Source organism: Lynx canadensis, chromosome D1 (assembly GCF_007474595.2).
Source record: "Lynx canadensis isolate LIC74 chromosome D1, mLynCan4.pri.v2, whole genome shotgun sequence".
In the NCBI taxonomy this organism is placed as follows: domain Eukaryota; kingdom Metazoa; phylum Chordata; class Mammalia; order Carnivora; family Felidae; genus Lynx; species Lynx canadensis.
In genome coordinates, this window is record NC_044312.2 from 43,733,042 (window position 1) to 43,759,861 (window position 26,820).

At 37.0% G+C, this 26,820-nt stretch overlaps 1 protein-coding gene across 3 annotated transcripts in view; it reads left to right on the forward strand.

The window, feature by feature from the left end:
- Nucleotides 1–26,820, forward strand: part of NOX4 (NADPH oxidase 4) — a 165,705-nt gene that overhangs the window by 45,342 nt on the left and 93,543 nt on the right. For all 3 annotated transcript variants that reach the window (XM_030333009.1, XM_030333010.1, XM_030333011.1), the window contains 3 exons: nt 15,439–15,655; nt 17,989–18,153; nt 18,286–18,348. In XM_030333009.1, the coding sequence (XP_030188869.1) occupies nt 15,439–15,655; nt 17,989–18,153; nt 18,286–18,348 (445 nt within the window). The remainder of the gene's footprint in view (nt 1–15,438; nt 15,656–17,988; nt 18,154–18,285; nt 18,349–26,820) is intronic.

The following is a 26,820-nucleotide window of genomic DNA, read 5'->3' on the forward strand; positions in this document are numbered from 1 at the left end:
AGACCATTGTTTGGCATCAGGTTCACTTGATTGAGTAAGTGATACAGGGTAGAAATATAGAAAGTCAATAGGATAACGTCAGGTCGTTCTTCTGTGATGGTCTCTCTGGTTCTCCCACCTCCTCTCCCTTACCTCCCATGTAGTAGCTCAGTTTTGAGATTAATAAATAATAATTAATAAGTAATTCCAAGGCATAGACTACCTTGCTTTGGGTAAGACTCATGCTCCATAGGAACCAGTTTCTTGGTAGCGGCCCAGATCTCTTCAAGGGATACCCTCAGTTACAAGAATACACTGCACACAGGAAACTGAGGTCTGTGAGTCCTACATAGTTCATTCATAGTCTTCCTGGTGCAAATGCATTCCACCATTAATAAACAATGTTGCCTGGAAACACAGCTGGCATTCCCTGTTTATCATAGCCCAAAATGTTTCCAGGGAGACAGTGTTTGGAGAAAGCTTCAGATTTGCTGTTAATCTTTTCCTCAGAATGTTTTATAATGTACTTTGTCAGTACAGTAGGTCATATACATAAATTATGTATTTTTTTCAGGGTGCATGTTCAAAATGTTTTTTTTTTTCCTCTGATTTTGGAGGCCACTGATTTAAATAGCAGTTTTATATGGGTCTCTCTTCCATGTCTTGGCTCAATTTGTTCTATACTGGGTTCTAGAACATACAGTTGTAGAGCATCAGAAGCATGGCCACATATTATCATGGCTTCCAGTTAGTCATTCCTGCCACACAGGGAAGAGGGCCATGATCTGTGGAAGCTCTGGATTCTATTCTTTTCCCTTTTTTTTTTTTTTTTTTTGGGGATAATATGTTCTATGGACTATTAGGACACCAAGAAATCTCTCTGTACAAAAAATTTGTTTGCCTGTCAGAGCTATTATCATAAAATGGACTATGAGTAAGCAGATGTTACTAATGATAACAGTAATTGAAAACAATTACATAATGCTTACTATATGCCAAGGATAAATTCAAAATAATTGAGATACTTTATGTCTCCAAGGATCACAGTTTTATGAAGATAAACAATACTGTCACAACCCCTTAACAGGTCAGAAAACTGAAGTATAGAGAGAGTAAATAACTTCTGAAAGTTTACCTAACTGATGGATCCTGGATACAAATTCAGGCATTCTTACTCAAAACCTCCTTTTTTTTTTTTTTTTTTTTTTAACTGCTAGGTTCTGTATTTTTAGAGAGCTCTGTACTTAGAATTTAGTGTTAAGATTTTTTTTTTTTAAAGGTTAATATCTTGATTTGCCTGGGATTGTGATCTCTTTCATACATCTATCTGTAACAGAGAGAAAAATGCAATCATTTCTTAGTATAATTAATTATGCATTCTTTTGCCTTTATGTTGTATTAAGTTAAAACTGAAAATGTCTGTTTCTTTGTAATTCAAAATAGAGTCAATTTTTTTACAGGTTCAGGAGTTCAAACAGATTTCTTAAGCTTAAAGAGGATTGTATTGAGAGTTCTTCATTTTTTGTACATAAAAGAAGGCCTTCTTAAATTTTGCTTTTACTTTTGTAGAACAAGGGTCACAAACAGAAAGTGACTTTCATTTTTGCAAAGAAATAACAAAGGCATCTGCGGGATGAATTACATATAATCAATTTCTTATACCAATTTAATAATTATATATTATTAGTAAAAACAATTATTCTAATATTGAAATCAGTGTCATACAACAAATACATAATCCTATAAGCATTGTATAGTGCACAATTTTATGAAATTAAATTTTTATTTAAGTATAATTGACAAAATAATATATTTATAATATATTGCAAATTATATATCATTTAAGTTTTTTTTTTACAATGTGATGATAAACATATATGTTGTGAAATGATTACAACCAACCAAGTGAATTAACACATTCATATCACTTCAGTTACCTTTTTTTTATTTTCTGCTGGTGAGAACGCTTAAGATCTACTGTCTTAGGAAATCTCAAGTATACAATACTGTATTATTAACTGTAGACATCATGCTGTACATTAGATCCTCAAAACTTATTCTTCTTATAGCTAAAAGTTTTTAACCCAATGACGTTAAATTTTGAATACAGTCACACAGATAATGCTTCTGGTGTGGGAAAACTTACTAGTAGTAAATCTTGTGTTTTTTTTTTTTTTAATTTTTTTTTTAATGTTCATTTATTTTTGAGACAGAGAGAGACAGAGCATGAACGGGGGAGGGCCAGAGAGAGAGGGAGACACAGAATGTGAAGCAGGCTCCAGGCTCTGAGCTGTCAGCACAGAGCCCAACGTGGGGCTCGAACTCACGGACCGTGAGATCTGACCTGAGCTGAAGTCGGACGCTTAACCGACTGAGCCACCCAGGCGCCCCTACTAGTGGTAAATCTTACAGCTTTTTCAAAATGAAACATTTCTCAAAAAAGTCTTTTTATTCCTAAAGGATCTGTCTATAAGTAAATCTGTTGAAATTATTATCATTTGTGCCAATATTGAGAACTTAGACGTATCTTTGCTTATGAAATATCTTGATAATTTCATTCTATAACTTTTGGTTATATGAGTAAGGTGCAGTTATTCAAAGTAAGTTTCTTGGATTTATACTGAGATTTCTGTTAAAGAGCATACTTTAGATTGGAACAGGAAATCAGTATTTTCTGGGCATCTCTCCATCAGTGTGCTAACTACTATAATGAAGTATAGAAGAACAATATATGATCTTTAGTCTTCCAGCGTTGGTAATTAGTTTGCAATTAAAAACGTCAGTTGAAAGAGCTGGAGAGGGGTGCCTGGGTGGCGTAGTTGGTTAAGTGTCTGAGTCTTGATTTTGGCTCATGAGATCAAGCCCTGTGTCAGGCTCTGGGCTGATAGCATGGAGCCTGCTTGGGATTCTTTACCTCCTTTGCTCCATGCCCCTCCCCCATGTGCACGTGCTCTCTCACTCTCTTAAAATAAATAAATAAACTTAAAAAAGAACTAGAGAGAATTTTAGACTGCATATTTTCCAGCCATAAACATATTTTATTTTCAAGAATTCTAGTAGTTCAAAGAACAGAAGAATCAATGTAGGCTAGAAATTTTAGAAAATTTTAGACTTCAAGGATGAAGCCATGAGAAATTGTTGACTAGTTTCTCTATCTAAGCAGACTTTTGCAATAGGAAGACCAGTTGCTTCTGATGGTTTTCAAAGGTCCATTTTACTTTTGTAGAATCTCCAGTTTTGAAGGAAGCTTAAACGATATCTTGAGAAAGATGATTTTTGTCTCCCATGCAATCTAAGTAAATATCTAGTATTGAAAAGCCCATTCTGTCTTTGGGAGGCTCCTGTTTTCACAAAGTTCTTTTTCTTTTGAGCCAGAATTTATTTTACTTTAATTTAATCCAATGACTTCGATGTCTATGACTCTGTAGGCCATCAAAATTCAGTCCCCTCTCTTTTAAATTATGTTCATGTGTTCCTTGCTTTATGATATTTCAAGTCTCATCATTATTCGAAATTAAAAAAATACATATTCATAGTTAATATTCATTGAGTACTTATCTTGTACCTTACTAATGTTTGATCTCATTAAATCCTCCCAACAACCCTGGTAAAATATTCTGTTGTTATCATTATTATTAATATTTTATATTATTATTATCATTATTGCTATTATATCTTGTCCAGGTGATAGAACAGGGACAGCGAGAGGTGAAGGAACTTGTTAAAAGTCGTACATAATAAGTAGAAGAGTTTGGGTTTGAACCCAGGGATCATCAGATTCCTGAGGCCACATTCCTCATCACTAAATTAGGCTGGCTGCAGTTTGGTATGGCTTCCTTTGTATCCCCCCCCCCTTTTTTTTCTAAAGTTTTTTTTTTTTTTTTGAAGTTTTATTTATTTTTGAGAGAGAGCACGGGCGTGCAGGCACACAGGCACCTGAGTTGGGGAAGGGCGGAGAGAGAGGGAGACACAGAATCTGAAGCAGGCTCCAGGGCTCTGAGCCCTATGTGGGGCTTCAACTCCCCAGCCATGAGATCATGACCTGAGCCGAAGTCGGATACTTAGTCAACTGAGCCCCTTTTTTAAAAGTTTTTTTACTGATTTATTTATTTTTGAGAGAGAGAACTTTGTATCCCTTTTAAAGCTGGAAACCAAACTAAATGTAGTGCTCTGGTATATGTAATATGACATTGGCAACATAGAAAGTTTATCTTTCTCGCTGCAAATATTACGGTCATTATTTAGGACCTGATTGTCTTGTTCCATGATTATCCATGCACTTAGCTTAACTTAATTTTTATACTTGTTACCTATGTTTTGGAATTTTTAAATTCTTTCTCAGCAAATCTATTTATTGCGTGACATCCTTAAAAGAACACATTTCATACAAACCCAATCAGATGTGTCTTTTCGGTGGTCAAATGTATCTAAAATATGCTAATTTTCCTTTTCAAGAGATCAGTACAGCATGGCAATTAAGAGCTATACCATTAATAGCTCTATGACCTTGCCAGATAATTTGTCCTCTTTCTTAACTATTAGATGGGATTAATAAAGTCACCTACATTATAAGGTTGTCTCAGGTTTAAACAAGTGAATGTAGCAATATAGGCATAATAGAGACATACTCAAGTATTAGAAAAAAAAATTATACTTATACCAATACTAATAGCTGTATTAGGATGAAACTCTACATTTAACTGTTTGAAGAATCTTTTTTGTATAAATACACAGCACTTTTGAAGAGCCCAGATTTTCCTATCTGTAATCTGATAAATGTATAATGAAAACAGCTTAGCAGATCAAAAGAATATTCCTTGAAAGGGCAACATTTTTTATGACATTGTTAGGTCTCAAAAATTCAATTGGTGTTAACAATAAAGGTTTATTTTGGGATTTGCAAGACAAGCATCCTCCTGGGGAATTTTTTTCTTTTAATTTTTAATACACTTTTCTAGGAGGTTTGCTATTTGTGTGCTATATTATGGATATTTCAATTTGGAAGACGTTTGGGGAAAAAAAAAGCCAAAACTGTTTCCTCTTTTCAGACATGAATGTAACCGGACACTTCTTTATTTTCATTTGAAAAACTCATCAGGAGGAGATATATACTGCCATTCTCACTTACTGATAAAAGGGATATTGGAGTGAAAAGCAATTATGAGTGTCACAGAGCCTCAGCGGAGAGACTAACCCTACTCCTTTGACAGGCATGTGGAGAGAACATATTGTAAATGAGATCTGGCACCCTTGCCTCTCAGTCTTACCACAGTCACCACCCACTGGCTTTAGCTTGTATGTTGGGTGGATAATAATTGTATTTTGTTTTTTTATTTACATGAGAGAGGAATTATAATGTGACAATTCTTAAAAAGAGAGGGGGAAGGGCCTTCTCAAAAGCACATGTGGCAATGAGAGCCAGCTAATTGTATAAATAATTTTTTTGTGCTAGCTCTGCTGGGGCTCTCAGACCTCATTTTATTATATAAATTAATACATATTATTTATATATTACATAATACTTATTCTTTTAGACAGAGCTCTTTGCCATTTGGGACTATTTGCTGACAAGAGTTCATTATAGAGTGTGATTTATATTCTGTTTGAATCATGTTTTCTAGGGGGATTTAAAAGAATGGATTTCCATGTGCATGTTTCTAAAATCATCTGTTCTTTAAACCAGGGGGACACAGTGGGCAGCCTTTGTCAACAATGACATTAATGAACGAGAGGCACTGTTGGCTTCATAGGAGTTTAGGCTCAAGAAGTTAACCAGGGTTAGACAAACATTTATGAGGTTAGGCTTATTGCACTGGCTTATCCTCCTTCTACTATGCCCTTAGGAGAAGGAAATTAAGAACATTCTGTTGGGGGATGGAGGTATTTATGCAGTATAGACTAGTGCTGAAAGTTGCTGATTCCAAATATCTTCTCTTCTAGAAGCCACTTGCACTGAGTGTTCTTTTCACCCACACTGGCTTGTATGATCTTCCTACTAGAGAGAGGCATTTGCACTTAAAATGCCAATGGGAATTTGGTGAAGCCCAGGGAAAGGAAGGCCCAGAGGTTTTATGTTAAGCCAATTCTATTCTAGCACTGGGAGAGAAAAATTTATTTCCCTACACTTTCTTTTCAATTTTCCTTTCATTGCCTCTAGATTTGAATTGGCTATATAATTTATTGTTCAAACTAGACACTGAGAATGAAATGGGATACTGTGGATAATTAAGCAGTGACTTGTGGCTGAACCAGGACATATGGTTATTCTACCTATCCCTAGGCATAGGGGAAAGTTCTAGAGAGACTGAATCACAAAAGGAAACCTTACCTCAAATAGGGGCTCTACATGGGTACGTGGGAGCCTAGAACCTTCAAATAATAAACACAGTAGATTTGCCCAGCTTTGTCCCACTTTAGAGATCATAACTGGATGTGCTTTACCATGTTAGGTAGAAGGTTGAGGAGTTGCACGTTCATGGGAATTGCTAAATCTTTTGTATACTACGTGTCACCCTTAACAAGTGACCTGTTCTGAATAGTTTCTAGATGCTTAATTTCTACTAGGTGTGCATAATTATTTTAACGTTGATGCCCTTTATTTCTATTTCAAAATCCTACTTCTTTTTTAATAGAGTAGGAGTTCTCTACTTGGATTCATAATCTCTAGGAATCACTGAATGGGTGCCGGGGATCCATGAATTCCTGGAATACACCCACCACCCCCACAGTAGCTTGCATTAGATTCCCAAAGCTATTTGTGTCCCAAAGGAAGTTAAAAATAACTGAATGAAGCCTAAGCTAGGTTTTTACTAGAGAGCTATAATATTACATTGATACATCTTATATCTTCACTTGTTTTATCCAAAGTTAGAAACAATAGATTGTGGGGAAAATTAGAAACACTGGGACAATTTTCTTCTCACATGAAGGTTTCTGTAAGGAGAACTTACTGATAAATATGGTTATGCATCATCATTTTATTTTATTTTAAATGTTTGTTTATTTTGAGAGAGAGAGAGAGAGAGAGAGAGAGTGTGTGTGTGTGTGTGTGTGTGTGCATGTGTGCAAGCAGGGGAAGGGCAGAGAGGGAAAGAATCCCAAGCAGGGTCTGTGCGTCAGCTCAGAGCCTGATGGTGGGGATCGATCTCACAAACCATGAGATGATGACCCGAGCCGAAATCAAGAGTTGGACGCTTAACAGAGTGAACCACCCAGGTGCCCCTACATTATCATTTTAGAGGATAATAATGATACTATTGCTAATAATTTCCAAATTTTATATAATATTCAATGTTACAGGTACTGTTCTTAGCAATTTATGCCACATACATATATACATATATAACCTCTCACATGCACACATATGGAGTTTTTTGTTTTTTGTTTTTGTTTTGTTTTGTTTTTTTAATCTCATAGCACTATGAGGTCATTTTACAGATGGGAAAATGAGGCACAGAAGGTTAAATTAAATGATTATTTAAAGGCACCTGGCTAGTACCTGATAGGGCTGGGGATTGACCCACATTCTGACCCCAAAATTTATGCATTTAATTTCTAAACTTTTCTTGAATTAATGAATTATTTATTCATGATTTGGAGGGTACTTTGCTTTTGAATGAAGTATATTCATGTCATGTGAAAATCTGGGATAATTTTCTAATTTATCTATAAAAGTTGGCGAGTGTGTATGTGTGTGTTTTGTGTATTTTGAGTAAGAAGTTCAGTTTTGTTACAAGCTACATAGATTTCAAGGTTTTGAAATATAGTCCTCCCAGAAAACTGTAAGAAAATGGAACTTTTTTGTGTTGCTTTATAAATGTGTCTTAAAATGTACAACTTTGTTAAAGCATATAGTAAGTATATAATAATAAAATTATATCTATATAGTATTTTAACCTCCAAAATTATTCTACATAACTTGAAAATAGCAATGATTAAAGCTAGGATCTATACTAGAGCTAATAAAAATACAGTAGAAGAGATACTCTCACCAGTATTCTTGTTACACACCGTGGGTTTGTGGCTCTTCATCCAGTGAACAGGTGGTCCACATCTTTTTTTTTTTAATATTTATTTATTTTTGAGAGAGAGAGACAGAGTGTGAGCAGGGGAGGGCAGAGAGAGAGGGAGACACAGAATCTGAAATAGGCTCCAGGCACAGGGCTCGAACTCACAAACCAAGAGATCATGACCTGAGCCAAAGTCAGACAGTTAACCAACTGAGCCACCCAGGTGCCCTACATCTTTTAAAGTCTGTTACCAAGCCTCAGAATGGTGCCTGTCATTGCTACAATATAGATTAAGGAGAATGGGAATTGCTCAGAGAAAAAAAAAAAAAAAGAACCTACAGATACACTCCTTGAAAATATCCAGGGGAGAGAGGAATTTCACATAACCACCAAAAATCCTAAAGTACAGAAAAGTATACACTGTGTAAATCCTTATGTAAAAGGGAGAATGTTGGGCTATAGCTGAAGTCGAAATTGAATGGTAGAAAATTCCAGGGTTGTTTTCTGCCTACCCCATTATGTGTCTGTGAGTTCCAATATAAAAGAAAAAGCAACACAGCAATGATATATCGTAGGTAAACTATGGTGTTTTTGAGGGTCAGGTTTCTTACCCATTTTTATCAAGGGAATCCCTTTCACAAGGCATTACTCAGTTTGTGTTGAATTAAGGGGAATTATATTAATTGGCTTTTAGCTAGGAATTTGTTGTCCTTCTAAGCTCTTCCAAATTTCCTCAATTATCAAAGCACTGTCGGTAACAATAAAAAATAATCTGTGTATTTGTTTAAACGGAACTTGGATTCCCATTTTGGGACTCTCGTTTATATTTGTTGTTGTCTGGGTAATAAGTTCTTACACTGACTAGAATATCAATTCCTGTGCCAGAGGAATTAACTTTTAGGTCTTAACTGTTTTGGTTGTTTTGTAGATTGGCAAATTTTTGTTGGGGATTTTTATGTAATTCTGTGGCTAAAAATTCTTTGGATCACAGAAGAAAAAAAATTCATCTCTTTGTTTTCTTTTACTTTTTGGCCTTTGAATTTTTCATCCAAGTATATAGGGTGAATAAAATTCCTGGAGAATGAGGTCTTTCTTATATGAGATTCAAATCTCCCTCATATAATATTTACATATTTCCCATATGTTAATAGTATCATGTTCTATACAAATATGATCTTTAAGAAGTGGTTTTTTCTCCCCACTTCTAAGTTCCTATTCGTAGGACTGTTTTTCATTTTTGTGTAAAAATGATTCCTCTATATTATCCAATCTGGACTAAGGTCTTATGATTTATTTACTTTTGCTGATATTTTATACTGGAAAAAAGTAGGGGTAAGTATTGAGGTCATGTGGTATTTTCTCCCATAAGGATGCCATATGTATAGGTAGATATAGTATATACAGAGCATTTTCATGTACATAAATTCATTTGTGCTATAAGCTACTTTTGTTCATGAATTTTTAGTCTAAACTGAGTGTACTTCTCCTCCACTTAGAGGATAGAAATAGTGAGTTTTCAGACCAAATACTTTCTCACGTAATTTTAATCTCAGTTTTCCTCCTGGGACCTTATGCATAATAACAAGTGGTCCTGGCTGGAGGTACAGGGTAAGAAAGTTGAGGGAAGGAGAAGGAACAAGGTCTACATTTAAGAAACATTTTAGTACATTCATGTTTTTCTGAAATGTGAAGTAATCCTTTTATTCCCACTGCCAGTTTTGTAAAGCCTGAAAGCAGAGGATATACTAAGATATGTTGGATACTTACATATTTTTTTCTTCCCAAGAGATCAAAGTCCTTTCCTTTATATTGTGACTTAGACAGTAACATGTGCTATCTCACTTTTTCAGCCAAGGGAAATGAGAAGAAAAAAAAAAAAAAGAGTAAAATGGCCTGTTTAGTAAAATGGCCTATTTCACTTCACACACTTAGGAAACATTCTGGTCTTGAGCCTGTGTTCTTAGGCTCTAATGGTTAGTTTTGCCAGCTGCATAGTGTCTGTGGCTGGCAACTTCATTTGCAGGGCCCACTGCAAAATTAAACTGTGAGGCTCTTTGATAAAACATTACTAAGTATTTCAAGATGGTGACTACAGAGCATTGAACCAGCCACGGGACCTTTCTAAGAGAAGGTTCCTTGAGACTGCAGAAGTCACACACCTGTGATGCTGGCCCTGTGTTGCCTAGTCTCATGTCTTGGACAACACCATCAGCAAGAACAAGACAAAGTATGTGCTGCAGTCAAGTTGCAGGATGCGAATACACTCAGGCATCAGTTGCAAGTGCCCAGGAGAGAATGCAGAGGCAAGAAGCTGGCTAGACCAGACCAAGTAGGGATGGGAATAAAAGCTCTGGTTTGATACATACTCAGGTGCTTGGGGTTTCCCTGATGTGTGCTGGAAGTGGAGGCAAGCACTCCACTTCTACATGCTGCTACTAAGTAAGTAGGTTGATAACTTGACTCTCTTGATAATTTGTCTGCTTGATAAGAATTGGCTTAGGGTAAGGACAGGGCTGAAATCTTGGGTCAAACTTAGCAGTACTCAAGGGTAAAGAGGGATGATGTAAGTTGCAGACTGATTTTGTGCTATTTCTTGTATACATGGTTTACTTTATTTACTAAATATCATTTCCTAACATCTAGGCATCTTTTTTGAAGCTGGATTATGAGTTCCAATTCCCTTCTGTGTTTGTTAGAACCAGATGATGACTCAATCATGTGTTTCAACAACAACCAAAACAAAAAGTTGTTTGTACACTTCTGGTCATTCAGTAATTCATTCCATGAATAGATATTGAATGCTTGCTATAGATTGTATGCACTGTTCTAGTCACCAGCAATGCAGCTGAGGTACAGGACACATCCTTGACCTTAAGTAGTGTGCATTCTAGTGGATTCCACACAATCCAGTGAATTCCAGTGGGTTTTGAAGTGATGAATTAGGGTGTATTTTCTTAAGCTCTTTTTGTTTTTTTTTTTTTGTACTTGAAGCAGAGTAAAAAGAAGTGTCTGAAACAGGTTGTTCTATTTTTTCTGTAAAGACAAGAAACATTTTGTGTTATAGAATACTAGGAAAAAAGTAGGTTCCTCATGGGACAAGGATTTTTTTTTTCTCCACTGTAAAAAAGGTTTAAAATCACAAGCATAAAGGTTACGTAAGTGACACTGCATTTGTTAGACATTTTTAACGTGCAGTTAAAGTAGGAATGATTTTGTGTTTCTCCTTTCTGCAGTGTGGCATTTTGTAATATTTAATTTTTGCCATAAAATATTTTTATGATTTCTATGTTGTAACCTAGTGGGATTTATTCTGTGTATTGTATTATTTTCTGTGACTTTGTCATATAAAAAAATGGTAGTATGTCTATAATGCCTCTTAAGGAAAAAAAGGACAAAAAGAAAGAAACCTATTTTTTGAAACTCTGTTGAGTTTTGAAAGCACATCTTGAAATCCTTATGAGTACAAAAATAATAGCATCCACAACCACGTATTTGATACACCGTAAAATCCATGATTTCTCATGATAGAAGAACACTAGACATTCCAAAGATATTTCAAAATCTGTCCTTTGGAACATAATAAAACTAAAAAAAAATGAGTAATAAGTATTCCTATTCCTACACGGTCTGTGTGCTTCCTCCCCTTACCGCCTGCTCTGTCACTGCCTTAAGTTGGCAAGACTCTTTGTTTACCATTCATGGACATCTTTTTCCCTTCCTGGTTTTTCCTTTCAAATTATTTATCATTTAATATGAAAGATACAATAAAACATACAAGAATATTTTCTTTTTATTTTAACTTCTATGCACTTGTTATATTCAAACAAATTATGGGATTATTTGCTCTTAAAATCAATTCACTAGAAATTCATTGAAGATTTACTGTCTGCCAGAAACTTGCTAGAGAGAGGACAGGGTTTGGCAGTGAGTATGGACATATGGGTGGATATGTAAATGCATAAGACATGATCCCCTCTACTAATCTGGGAGCAAACCATGTGCATTTGTTCATACTATCCCTCTTACTGGAATGCCATTCTCCTGTTGTTAAACCATTAACATCTTCACATTTTTCAGTTGCTTCCTTCATGAATCCCTTTCCAAATTTCATAATCAAAGTTCACCATCCCTATATACTCTCAAGGGTCACCCTACCAATCTCCAATATGTGCTCACTTTGCTTTTTTGTTGTTACTGCTTTCATGTCTGATCATAGCTACTCAATTTAAGTTAATTAAAATGAAATAATGTGACAAATTCAGGTATTTGCCTGCACCAGTAAATTTTTGTTCAATATATACGTTGGTCTTTAATTTCATAGGTCTTTGTTCATAGGAAGAATGGAAGGGTGAGAGGGTTGGCCTTGTACAGGGGAGGGAGCATGGCCTTTGTTTGGACTTGGCCACTGGCTGACAGTGTGGTCTTAGGCAGATAACAGCTCAAAATGTGTTCACTTATTCTAAGATGGGGCCACTGATCTTTACCACATAAATTTGTTATAAAAAAAATAGGCAGTGAGGCATGAAGCACCTGTCTGGTATGCCCAGCACTTACCCTGTAAATACGGAGTTCGGAATGTGCCAGTATCCTTCCATATGAACCCATCAGTATCTTTTACTACCTTATTTAGCCAAATCTAACCTGAGATTCTGTGCTTGTGGGTTTTTTTTTAATGAATGATGTTTTTTGTTACCATTGTCTCTCTATAGATCTTTTCTCTCTTATCCATGACTATTTGTTAGCAACAATTACAAACCGAGACAAAGAAAACATTTTAATGGGGTTTTAAGACAGAGGTAATATGCCATTTAGCTTGAGTGTAGCTTAAAAGTAACATACAGCTTTCAAAGTAAAAAGGGATTTTACCATATTACATAGCCCTTGAAATACCAGGAATGGCAGTGTTTTGTTTGACTGAGCTGGCCCAAAGATTTGTACTGCATAGTAATGTTTGTCATTCTAAGGACCTCAGCACATGGGTCTTGCCCACCTGAACACTGTTAAGACTTAGGAGGAGTAAATAATGTTCCTTTTCCTGGTGTGTTAAACAGCCCCATCCAATACACACACACACACACACACACACACACACACACACACACACACGATCCGACTTTATTTCCAGGCGTTTGTTCATTTTGAAACTTCTTCCTTGATGTCTACTTCTTTAATCAACTGATTTGCTTTATATGATATAGGTTTGTAGAAGGAAGGAGATGATATTTCTGAATCCCATGCTTAGACTGCCATTTGGTTAATTTCTTACCCAAACAAAGCCTTAAGTTTCTCATCTGTGTAATGGGAAATCAAAACACTTATGCTGTATGATTATTTTGTTTTCAAGTTTAAGTGAGAAATAGATCTTTAAAAAATTCTTGACATACTTTCTTAATAAATATTAATCTTCCTCTTCCTTACCTTTTCACAGGTATGTTATAAGGATCCAATGAATTAACATTCTGTATAGTGACAGGTGGAGAGTTTAGAATTTCAGTCAGAAATGGGTTCAGATATTGGCACTGCCCCTTACCAGCTATGTGACCCTGGGGTGTTATTTAATATCTATGAAAATAGTTTCTTAATTTGTAAATGGGAATAATAATTACTTGCAGTTGTTGCATATATATGTGAAATGTATATGAATTGCTTTGGGGCCTGATGTCTACCAAACGTTACTAAGGTGTATTAAAATACTTTATTCCAGTTATTCGTGGTCTCAATTCCATTCAGCTTCTCCCAAGATGTCTTCTAACTAGATTTTATTTGTTTAGAGGTTCAGGGGCCAGATTTGACTCCTTACTGAACTTTGTAGAACCACCTAGAATAGTACCAAGTGCATTATGCCAATGGTTGTTCAATTTGAGGCTAGTAGAATAAATGTCTGAGATTTTTGACCTACCTACCTGATAACCACCACCCTTGGGATGGTCATTAGGAGCAACAGGTTTGGGTAATGGCCGCTGAATCAAATTCATAGGTTTTCTAACTATAATGCCACAATGATTGTTTTATATGACTAGAATTCTATGAAGGGTTCTGTATTTGGTTCACATTTCTGTAATAATAATTAATTCTTCTGTACCTAGGCCATATCTACTACATTACTTTAAAAGATGGGTGTGTGGCCTGCCATTGATGTTACATAATACATCTTGCTCCTTAATGATATACTATAACATATACTATATGCTCTTTAATGACTTCATTATGATTAGTTATAAGGAATAAAGTAATGTAAAAAGAAGGGATAAAAGGAATGAACATGAGCAAAAGGAAAACGATCAGGTTGAGTAGATGTTGAATTCCATAAAAGACTGCCTTGGCCCTTTCTAACTTTCCTATATTGGATCTATTTAGTCTTATTATTCGTGTTATAGTTTTTGTTGTTCCCAAATATTATCTTTGTAAAATCACCTATAAAATCACTATAGCTGTGATGTTCTTAAAATATACATTTTTTTAAATGTATTAATTATTTGGTAACTTAAAGAGTAATTTAAAAATATATTCTTGGCTAACTAGGAAAAATAATTTTGGACACCAAAATTTTAATGGCCTTAAAATAGAGCTAAAACACACTGACAAATTTCCAGTGCTTTTCAAAATCTTAATTTTTTCCTTCAAGATTTGCTTATGCAGTAGTGATCTTTTTGATGTTTTATATAATCTATCCATTGATGCACTATTCCCATGAAGTAGGTCTTGACTTTTTTTTTAAATTTATTAAAAATTTATTTAAAAAAATTTTATTATGTTTTTATACAAACATAGAAAGTAGAATGGTTTGTCTTAGAATGTCAGAAAATATACAACAATCAGAATTGATTTTAGGGGTTAGGCCCTCCTTCCTGATTACTTATTTTGAGTCTTTTATATGGTCTTCTTTATGGAGAAATTTTGAAAAGTAAACATGGGTAGGGTCTAATTGCTGTATATTAATTTGCAGACCAAACGAGATGCCAACTTCTAGTTCTTGTTATTGTGTTTGTTTAATATTTCTCTGTAAATCACCAAGGTCTGATTTATCCAGTCTCAGCCAAATCAAATATGATCCCTACACTTTCCCATTTGTGTTTGAAGATATAGCAAAAGTACTCATTATTATAGTATTTATTGAAGTGAAAACTTGTATATGGTTGTACAAATGCCTAATAGAGTTGAAATAAAGGCTGTGAAATTCCAGAGTAGTTGGAAATATTGATGTATTCTTCCCAACCATGTCTTTGTGGCCTTTGTTTAAGGGCTAAAAATCTTGGTTTAGTCCCATAGTAAAGAATTAATTAAAAGTTTTAGGATTTCTCAATTGCTCCTAAGTAAGATATATGAAAAGCACTTTCCAGATAAATGCTATGGAAAGTTAACAAGAAAAAGAGGCTATTTTCTCATACTATGTCCCCTGATTTCCATTTCATTTTCACCTTCTTTTTTTTTTTTTTTAATTTAATTTCAGAGGGCTGCTGAAGTATCAAACTAATTTAGATACCCACCCTCCTGGCTGCATCAATCTTAATGGAACCCACTACCAGAATATTCATTTACAAGATTATCTCTCAGAACATTTTCGTGAATCTTTTCCTGAAGGATTTGCAAAGCCAGATGAACTTACCCAAAAGAGATTTGTGAAGATTTGTATGGAAGAGCCCAGGTTCCAAGCTAATTTTCCACAGGTCAGATTGATTTTGTATCTTTGATGGTCTCTGCAAAGTTCATATTTCCATAATTATTGACCAACATTACATTTAAACATGTTTTTGGAGGTATATAAAACAATTGTTCTTGTAGAAAAGAACATTCTAGGATGTTTCAGCAGCAAGAGAGCACCTGTTTTTCCATTATAGGTAGCTGGTGTTCAAGGAGAAAACCCTATGATATTCTAGACTATGGAAAATTCCTGCTTAACTGACCATGTAATCTTTGCATACTGTGGCACTGGTGCTTGCCCTATCCGTTGAGAAAAGTAGGCTGAATAATAAAAACAATAGTGAAAGAACTAACACTAATAGTAATTATTATTATGGTATAGAATAATGTTACGGTACGATATTATGTATAATACTATAAATAATAAATTGTAAAGTCAATTTGTTGAATGCTTAGTATCATCTGTTATGTATTGTGCTAAAATGTACTGTATGCATAATTTCTTTTAATGTTCACAATAGCTCTTTGAAGCCATTACTATCATCCTTAATTTTCTGATGATAAAATTGTGGCTTAAATACATAAAATACCTTCAGCAAACTCTGCAACCTACTACATGACAGAAGTAGAGTAGAAAACCAGGTCTTTAACTAAAAAGTTTACTCTTAGAAAATATTCTTACCCAAATACCCAGTGAGTAGTTCAGCAAGGGCCCTGATCTTCCCATGTGGCTATGGGAGCTGTCCACATGGGAATTAACACCCTGTACTCTTTGCCTATAGCAGGTGGAAGTATGGTACAGTATGTCAAATGTCTGTTTTCAGAAGAGAAAAAGGAGTCGAAAAGTAGAGTGAATTTGTAGATGACTTTGGAATAAGTATATTAGTCTTGTGTTTATTGTCAGTAACAATCCTCTAGATTTCTAATAGACTTTGCAGTTTTCAGAATTTTCCGGGCTTCACACAGTGCTATATGTTAGGCAGGGCAGGTATTGTGACTCCCATTTTACTTACATGGCACTTGATGCTCAAAGGGTAAGTGACCATCTCAGAGTTGCCAGCCTGCTGCATTGCAGAGCTTGTCTTGTGATGTCTGCTACTCACACAGTAGCAAACAAAATATTAGGAAGAGGCATGATCTGTCTGCAAGGAAGGAGGAAGGTCTGAAATAGCTATGTAAGTAAGATTTAAAAAAGTAACCATTAAAATAAGTTTGGATCAGAGGTCTCCAAGTGATGAGGGAAATAAAGTGTGCAGTTCTAGAGGAAGGGTTGACCACACAGGCTTCCGTACTTCTGAGAGCATGCAGCTAGTTATCCTGGGATCTGGGATATCTATACAGCACACATGTGAAATTGTCACACTGCCCAAATTCTATATGTTATCTTCTGCTCCTATTACTTTTATTATGTAAAAGTTGTAAGCAGCATGCGTAGTATGTCCTATATTTTAAAATCTGTGCATAAACATATTTTGCATTGTATAAACGTGGAACAGATAGTAGCTGTACTTATCGTGAACATAGTATAATGTGTAAACTTGCCATATCACTAAGTTGTATACCTGAAACTAATGTAACATTGTGTGTCAACTACACTCAAATAAAAAATAAATAGATAAAAGTATTTAAAAAATACTCTAAATAAACTTACCTGACATTCTGAAGAATTCCAATTGCTCCTGCAAACTAAAACATTTTAATACCTTAAAAATAGAAAGAAAAATACATATATATCCAGGATTTTCTTTTTTTTTAACAGATATTGGAGTGGTACAATTTTTTCTGAAATCATCTTCAAATTGATTTGAACATTTAATTTCCCTTCTCTCTTTAGATAAAATACTGTATATGCATGCATTATGTGTTTATGGTATACATAGAGGGACATATGAAACAATGTATGCATACCTGTTAATATGGCACATCGGTTCCCCTTTTATTTTTCATTATTTATTTATTTTTAAAGTTTATTTATTTGAGAGAGAGAGAGAGAGTGGAAGAGGGGAAGAGAAAGGGAGAGAGAGAGGATACCAAGTAGGCTTCGCACTGTCAGCATGGAGCCCACTGTGGCACTTGAATTCACGAACTGTGAGATCATGACCTGAGCCGAAATCAAGAGTCAGATGTGTAACTGACCGAATCACCCAGGTGCTCCTCCCTTTTGATTTCATACTTTAGTCTTGTGTGAATAAGTTGCAGTGAGCATCTTATTTTTCATTCATTTTTCTTTACATTTTATTATTCAAAATATAGATTAAAATTTCATTACTGTAATGTATGACATAAACAATTGAGCAGGAGATAAGGATTCCTACGATACAAGTATTTCTTAAAGTATATTTCAAAAATTCTCCACTAGACTTGGCTTTGGATTTCTGGACCTTTGTGCCTGTATTGTGCTGAAAGACTTTACAGGTGTATCCGGAGCAATAAGCCAGTCACCATCATCTCGGTCATACGTCATCCCTCAGATGTCATGGAAATCCGAATGGTCAAAGAAAATTTTAAAGCGAGACCTGGCCAGGTGAGTCAGTGTTTAGTAACTTTTAAATTCCCTTTATCTTCATATAAGTTTTGAAAATCAGCATTCATGCCATCATTGGAATGCTTGAACTTCTCTTTTGGTCACTTAGAAACTATGTTTGTTGTTTTTTAGTATATTATTCTACATTGTCCCAGTGTGTCTGCGTTAGAAAACCATCCATTTACCCTCACAATGGTAAGAAACTTGTTTTTGATTTTAAGAATTTTTTTAGAGTGAAATGTGTGTTTCTTTTGTGTGTGTATATTCCACGTCATTCTAAAAATCATGCAAGGCTATCACAATATCCTACATGTCTAACTAAGCCTTTTTTTTAATCCAAAAAATATTATCTGTTCAGAAACTTTGTAGCTATTTATTATTTTCTGAGAGTTTACAATCCAGGAAGCAATACATTTAAATGTATTAAAGCTTATTGATTCAAAATACAGAAAATTTCCTGGCTATTTACATTTTTCCCATTATGAACTGTGTATCCAAATATAGTATGTATGGTTTTCTTTAGAGAGGTTGAATTTAATGATAAAGAGGGTACTCCGAGTTGAGTGGAAGCCTAAGAAAATCCAAGCAGTGTTTAGAAAAGAAAAAGTCCAGTGTAATTGGAGCCCAGGCTGTGTGTTGGGAGGGAAAGGAAAACCAAGTTAGAGAAATATAATGGAATAAATAATGGGTAGGGGGAAGATCTGGCTAAGTAATGACTTCATCAGATATTTTTAGCCTGTCAGCACATTGTTTAACATTCTTTTCTGCATTATAAATATAACATGAGTCTATTATCAAAAAGTAAACAATTCACAAATAGATGAGATAAAATGGGAACTTTTCCTCATTCCCCCCACTTTTCAATCCTTTCTTCCAGAATTTGGCATATATTCTTACAGACATTTTCCTGTAGAGTTAGGCATATATAGATGTTTGATATCTGTGTGCTAGATCATTTGTTTTATAATTTGCTCTTTTCACTCAGCAATATAACATGGCTGGAGAGCCTGGGTGGCTCAGTTTGTTAGGTGTCCAAGTATTGATTTCAGATCAGGTCATGATCTTACAGTTTATGGGATCTAGCCCCCCACTGGGCTCTGTGCTGACAGTGCAGAGCCTTCTTGGGATCCTCTCTCTCTCTCTCTCTCTCTCTCTCTCTCTCTGCCCCTCCCTCTCTCTCTCTTTCTGAAAATAAATAAACACAACAAAAGAAAACACAATATATCATGGACAGCTTTCCATGTTACTATATTTGTGTATGTCACATTGTTTTTAATGACTGCATAATATTTCACAGTAGGAAAGTACTGTAATTAATTTAGTATTTCCAATTGATGATGGAAATTGAGATTTTTTTTTTTCAATTTCTAGCAAAAGTAACTAAGAACAGGACCCACATGTTTAAATTTTTTTTTTTTTCAACATTTATTTATTTTTGGGACAGAGAGAGACAGAGCATGAACGGGGGAGGGGCAGAGAGAGAGGGAGACACAGAATCGGAAACAGGCTCCAGGCTCTGAGCCATCAGCCCAGAGCCTGACGCGGGGCTCGAACTCGTGGACCGCGAGATCGTGACCTGGCTGAAGTCGGACGCTTAACCGACTGCGCCACCCAGGCGCCCCGACCCACATGTTTAAATATATGCTTAAGATATGCAAATAAAATTGAACAGATGTGGGGGGGTGGGCAGCAAAATCACTGGTGCCTAAGTGCTGGGATGCAGGGGTAGGGTTGTACTGGGAATGGCAACCACTTTCAAATTTGATGTGTTATTTAAAAACATTTTTTTTTTATTTTTTTAATGTTTATTTATTTTGGAGAAAGAGACAGAGCCCGACAGAGCAGGGGAGGGGCAGAGAGAGAGGGAGATACAGAATCGGAAGCAGGCTCCAGGCTCCAAGCTGACAGCACAGAGCCCGACATGGGGCTTGAACTCATGAACTGTGAGTGAGATCGTGACCTGAGCCAAAGTCAGATGCCCAACTGACTGAGCCACCCAGGGGCCCCTAAAAATTTTTTTTTAACATATATTTATTTATTTTGAGAGAGAGAGAGAGAGAGAGAGAGAGAGAGAGGAAGAGCAGAGGAGGGGCAGAGAGAAAGGGAGAGAAAGAGAGAATCCCAAGCAGGCTTCCTACTGTCAGCGCAGAGCCCCATACGGGATTCAGACTCACTAGCCATGAGATCATGATCTAAGCTGAAATGAAGAGTCTGACGCTTAACTGACTGAACCACCTAGGCACCCCTCAAATTTGATGTGTTATGTTGAAAACTTGGAAACCTTGGCCAAGTTATTCATTTTTCTGTGCATTTATTCCACTAGAGTAATATTGCCATATAAACACATTGTCTATTCCTAGGTATGTTGTGTGTTTAAATGATCTCCTACAAGTAAAGTATGTAGAACAAAGCCTGGAACATGGAAAGTGTCAGGTACATGTAAACGTATGCTAGCAATTATTATGATTTGTATTTTCATTGTGAGTTTGTCCCTTGAGAACATATCCTTGTAAAGACAGCTAGGCCAGAAAAATCTATATTTAAAGGATAAAGGAAGCAGAAAGGAAGTGTCAAATGGTTAGAGAAAACACAGACATTTGCTCAATAGTATTTAATTGCTTCAAATTTCTCATTCTGTTTGTACATAGCAAACTTATTTATTAATGATTAAGGAAAGTTAGCTTGGGATCTAGTCCAGTGATTGACAATATCCCGTTTTATCAAGAAAGATGGGAATGCTGGCCTACTTTGTGGCAGACATTAATTTACAGTCGTTTATTCAGTCTGGTGACACCCTTTCATCTGGTGCCATGTGGGCAGCTGGATAGAGTGAGAAGGGAAATATGTTGTTATGAAGACCAGTGCAAACTTAGTTGTCCTCATGGGATTCAAAACCAGGACCACAGAGTCTAGGACCCAGCTGTTACCGGGAGCCACGGAGCCACATCATGGCCTTCACTCCTTTAGGATATGTATACCCTACAATGGGGTTAAATATTGCCCTTGTTCCATGAGACAGTAGGATGCTTGGCTAGTAAATGTGATGAAAAGACCTTCCTGTGTGATGGTTTGGCTGAATCATGAAGCCATTTTCACACAATTGCATCCACCACACCGTGTTTAGTTCTGATAGTTGTACGATGCATTTCCATGTCTCTGATTTCATACATCCCATAAACATGAAATTGGTAACAGTAATGAGAAAGGGAAGAATGGAAAAGGGAGAAAGTGCACACATATGTTTGTCTCTATGTAAGTAGTTTAAAAAGTTTGGTCTACTCTTGGGGTCATACAAAATTTACTTCCGAAGTTAATCTTGTGTTTGACTCTCTTTTTTTCCCAGCTTTATTGATGTGTAATTGAAAAATGAGAAATTGAGTATATTTAAGGTATACAACATGAGGCTTTATTTTGAAAATAGTTTCTTCACCATAACATTAAATAGAGAATATGGAATGAGAAAGGAAGATGGTTGCTGAATGTTAAATACAGAGAAGAGGGGTTTTTTACTTTTTTACAAAAATATTTCCCAACATACATAAAAGTAGAGAGAATGGTATAATAGACCTCCATGTTCTCATCATCCAACTTCGATAAAAACAGAAAAGATAGTTTACATTGTATCACTGAAAATGTTTATGCTCTCTCAAAACAGAAAAGCCAAGAATTTTTCTCCTATGCTACATGCCTAGTAGAAGCTTCTAGATCTACTCTCTGTTGGTTGTCCTAGGACCATTTCACAGGGCAAAAGGAGAAATTTAAAAGAGTGGCATGTAGGGCATAAGGGCTTTTGGCAAGTGCCTCCAGTGGCCTCATCTGCTTCCCAAACAGGTGCTGGGGAAAAAACTGTGATAGCCGTGGAGCTGGCTGCGGGCACAGGTAGTGATAGGAAAAATCTGTTATAAGATGGCCGACAGAACTGATAGGGAAATTCCGGTCCCACCCGAAGACTCCCCTCCAGGTTCTTCTGCCTACCCCACTTGCCACGTGTGCCAAGTTACTACTAATGTGGAATGCAGAAGTAACAGACGGTAAATGGTTCCCTCTGCTTACGCTCTGGGCTCAGACCTCTGGAGAGTGATCTCTGAGCCTGCAGGTGTGAAATAAACCTCCTGCCTTCCAAGATCTCCGAGTGCCAGAGTGCCACTTGGTTCTTCTTCCGGGTAATCCAGACCAGATTCTGTAACAGTAGGAGGGAAGGAAGAGGGGGCCAGGCGAAAGGCAGAAGAACTGAAAGTAGGAGAGAGAGTTGAGAAAGGGATTATATGTGATGAGAAAGGGTAGTGGGTATTCACACAAAGAACATGAAGTTGATGATTCAACCCCAGCTCTGTTGCTTATGAGTTCTGTGCTGGGAGTGTATTCCTGATGGGGGTCAGTACTTGGTAACTATACTATTATTTTTTTTTCATAATCTCAAAATGTTTCCTTTTAATTTGGATTATTGCCTTCACTTTTGCAGTTATGGTATATTGTTTTTTCTTTTTGTTGTTGTTGAGGAGCAGGGATAGGACATCAACATGTGGTTTTTCAATCTGAAAATGAGAAATTTGGGGGATATGACAGTCGTCTCAGCTTTTGAAAATCTGTCATGTAGATGAAGAATTAGATGTTTTTCCTCTGGGATCCTAAGGTGTACAAATAGCTAAAAAGTTTTAGAGAAATAAATTTTGATTCAATATGATAAAAACATTTCTAACAGTGAGACACCAGTCCAGAACCTTAGAAAGCTGTCTCCCCAGGATGTTTAGAAGGATGTTTGTGCTAGATCAGGACTTTTCAACCTCAGCATTATTGACATTTTGGGTTAGATAATTCTTTGATGTGGCATGTTGTCCTGCACATTATAAGATGTTTACCAACATCCTTAGCCTCTGCCAACTAGAATGTACTTATGGCAAAGGTGCTTGGAGGAGATACACTAAAGGCAAAGGGAAACAATCCATGGAAAACATCTGGTCAGAAACAATAAGTCCTTTTTCACCTCCCATCCCCCACTCCCTGGGCTCACAGTGGAAAAATTCCTTGTTCCTAATTTCTGTGCTTATCTGACAAATCCTATCAGTATTTCTCAGGTTTGACTAGCAACCCATACATTGAAATAGGTCTTTGTTTTGCAAGTTTAGGTTTTGTATTCAAATTTGTTCTTATTTTAAGTATATATATATATTTGTATCTCTATCTCATAGTTTAAATTGTAACAATGGTTGGCTTCCAAAAAAAATTAAGGCAAAGGAAATTCTTTTCATCGGACCATCTGTGTATCGTGTACTTGTGTAGGCTTAGGAAATGGTTTGTAGCCTTCCCAGATTTTGGGGGGTTACTGGCGGACTCAACTCCTACTATCCCCCAAGGGAGTTTCTGTTTTCATAAGAGGGAAAAGAGGCAAATCTTGCTGCTGCCTAGAAATGAATTTGAGTAAAACAAACATTTCTAAGCTAAATTTTATGTCATGCCATTATGTTAATTTATTGTCTTTTCCTGCCATTTCTTGTTTTTGTCCAATTACTTCTACTTGGCACTACATGTAAAATGCATGCTTCTCAAATATTTTCACTGGGTGTTTCCCTTAAGGGTTCCTTTAAAATAAAGCAAAACAAAGCAATTTCCCACTTGCTGATTCCCACTAAAAAGTATGTAAATTAGGGTTAATAGTCCCTACTAATTAAGTGCCTCAAAGTTCTTTCATAAGCTTTGAAAATATTATATTTTATTTATTTTTAAATTTTTTTGATGTTTATTTTGGGGGGGGGGAGTGTGAGTGAGTGGGGGAGGGACAAAGTGGGAGACACAGAATCTGAAGCAGGCTCCAGGCTCTGAGCTGTCAGCACAGAGCCCGATGAAGGGGCTCGAACCCATGAACTGCGAGTTCATGATCTGAGCTGAAGTTGAACACTTAACCGACTGAGCCACCAGGCTCCCTGAAAATAGTATATTTTTAATTTTTATTATATTCCTATGAAACACGTATTGTTCATCTTGTATGATGTAGAAAATAATGTGCCTCGGATTAAATAACATATGCAAAGTCATACAGCTCTTTTGTGGCACAGGTGAGATTCAAACACAGACCTGCCTGGCAGAAAATCATGTTGCCAGCTAAGCTATTCTATACTCTCTCCTGACTCATCATCCATCGATGTTCAGGGCATTCGTAGTTCTGAGACTCCTATTGCTTTTGGAAATCCTTGTTGCTGGAGAAAAGAGAACTGCCATTAAGAGAGAAATTTACTGAAACTATAAAAATGTTAGATAAATATGCAATTGAAAGTTTTGGATTGTGCATACTACTAAGTTCTTCTGTGTAGTGCAGAGTTGAAGTTCAGATTCCCCTACTAGAAAAGAATCTAATGCCTATTTTCCTATACAGTGCCAATGCACAGAAAAATAAAAACTATAAAATATACAACTATAAATTCAATAGTTTGACTTTTATCTCATTTTTTAAAAATGAAGATAAAACTTTTAAAACTGAAAATACAAAAACTGAGTACAAAAGATAATGTACAGAAGCACTATGTTATGTTTCACAATTTCAAAGTAAACCTAAACTTTGAGTACTGATTTAATTAGGCATGCAGAGGTTGGAGTTTTCATTCTTTAAAGTGCTTCAGCATTTCTTACACTTGACATTGACTTTCTTACACAAGGAACATGTGTTAATCTGGTGGTTGTTCCCAGGAATTCGTGATTATTTTCTTCGAATGCACCTGCATTCTCTCCAGCAGAACCACCAGGCATGTGTTTGCTGACAAGATTGATGGCAATCAGAGGCCATCCTGTAGTGTTAGACCATGGAGTTTGGAACCGTACAGCTTGGATTGGAGGCCTAGATTCCCCCACTTGGTCCTATGACTACTGACATAGTTTGGTTCACTTCTTTATTAAATGTGGCTAGGTTTCAAAGGCTCTCGAGGGAAGATGGCGGTGTAGGAGGACACTGGGCTCACCTACTCCTTCTGACCACTTAGATTCCACCCACATCTGCCTAAATAACCCAGAAAACTGCCAGAAGAATAGCAGAATGGACTCTCTGGAACCAAGCGTAGACAAGAGGCCCACGGAAGAGGGTAGGAAGGGCGGAGAGGTGGTGCGTGCTGCACGGACTGGCGGGAGGAAGCTGGGGTGGTGGAGGGGCAGCCTGCCGGGCAAGGTAGAGCCCCCAAAGTCTGGCTTGCAAAAGTGGAGGGGCCGGACTCTATGAGTTCAGACAGCCAGTGGGACCTAACATCTGGAATGTTAAAAGTCAACAGCTCTGCTCTCGGAGAGCGGGGAGGGCGAGAGGACACCAGGAAGGAGAGTTGCTCAGCCCCGGAAGACAGAGCTCAGTTCGGTGGGGAACAAAGGCGCTGGGAAGCGCCATCTCCCTCTCCCATCCGCAGCTGAAATTCCAAAGGGAACCAGCTCCTGTCACCGAACTTGCTTGCACCTTGCAAACACCCAATGCTGTGCTTCTGTGGATCCATCCCTCTGAAGGGTCTGCCTCCCTCCTGGTGCTGCAGGGCCCCTCCCGCAGGGGACCACTGACAGCAAAGCAAGCTAAGCCTGCCCCTCCTGCCCCTGTGTACCTTGTGGATCCACCCCGGCTAATATGCCAGATCCCATCAGAGCAGCACCACAAGCCCGGCAGTGTGCAAGTAGCCCAGACAGGGCCACACCACTCCACAGTGAGTCCTGCCTCTGGGAGAGGGGAAGATAAGGTACACACCAGTCTGATTGTGGCCCCAGAGGTGGGCTGGGGGCAGACATTGGGTCTGACTGCAGCCTTGCCCATGAACACAGGTTTCTCCAGACAGCACAGGGGAAGTGCCCTGCAGTTTGGAGCTACCGCAGGGTCTACCCAAAGGGACAAAACAGAAGAATTCTCCTCAAAAGAAACTCCAAGAAGTAATGACAGCTAACGAATTGATCAAAAAACGATTTAAGCAATAATGGATCAAGAATTTAGAATAATAGTCACAAAATTAATTGCTGGGCTTGAAAAAAGCATAGAGGACAGCAGAGAATCTATTGCTACAGAAATCAAGGGACTAAGAAATAGTCATGAGGAGTTAAAAAATGCTATAAATGAGGTGCAAAATAAAATGGAGGCGGCCACAGCTCAGATTGAAGAGGCAGAGGAGAGAATAGGTGAATTAGAAGATAAAATTATGGGGGCGCCTGGGTGGCGCAGTCGGTTAAGCGTCCGACTTCAGCCAGGTCACGATCTCGCGGTCTGGGAGTTCGAGCCCCGCGTCAGGCTCTGGGCTGATGGCTCGGAGCCTGGAGCCTGTTTCCGATTCTGTGTCTCCCTCTCTCTCTGCCCCTCCCCCGTTCATGCTCTGTCTCTCTCTGTCCCAAAAATAAATAAAAAACGTTGAAAAAAAAATTAAAAAAAAAATAAAAAAAAAAAGAAGATAAAATTATGGAAAAAGAGGAAGGTAAGAAAAAGAGAGTTAAAAAAATCCAGAGGTATGAAGGGAGAATTAGAGAACTAAGTGATGCAATCAAATGGAACAACATCTATATCATAGGAATTCCAGAAGAGGAAGAGAGAGAGAAAGGGGCTGAAGGTGTACTTGAACAAATCATAGCTGAGAACTTCCCTGATCTGGGGAAGGAAAAAGGCATTGAAATCCAAGAGGCATAGAGAACTTCCTTCAGACATAACTTGAATTGATCTTCTGC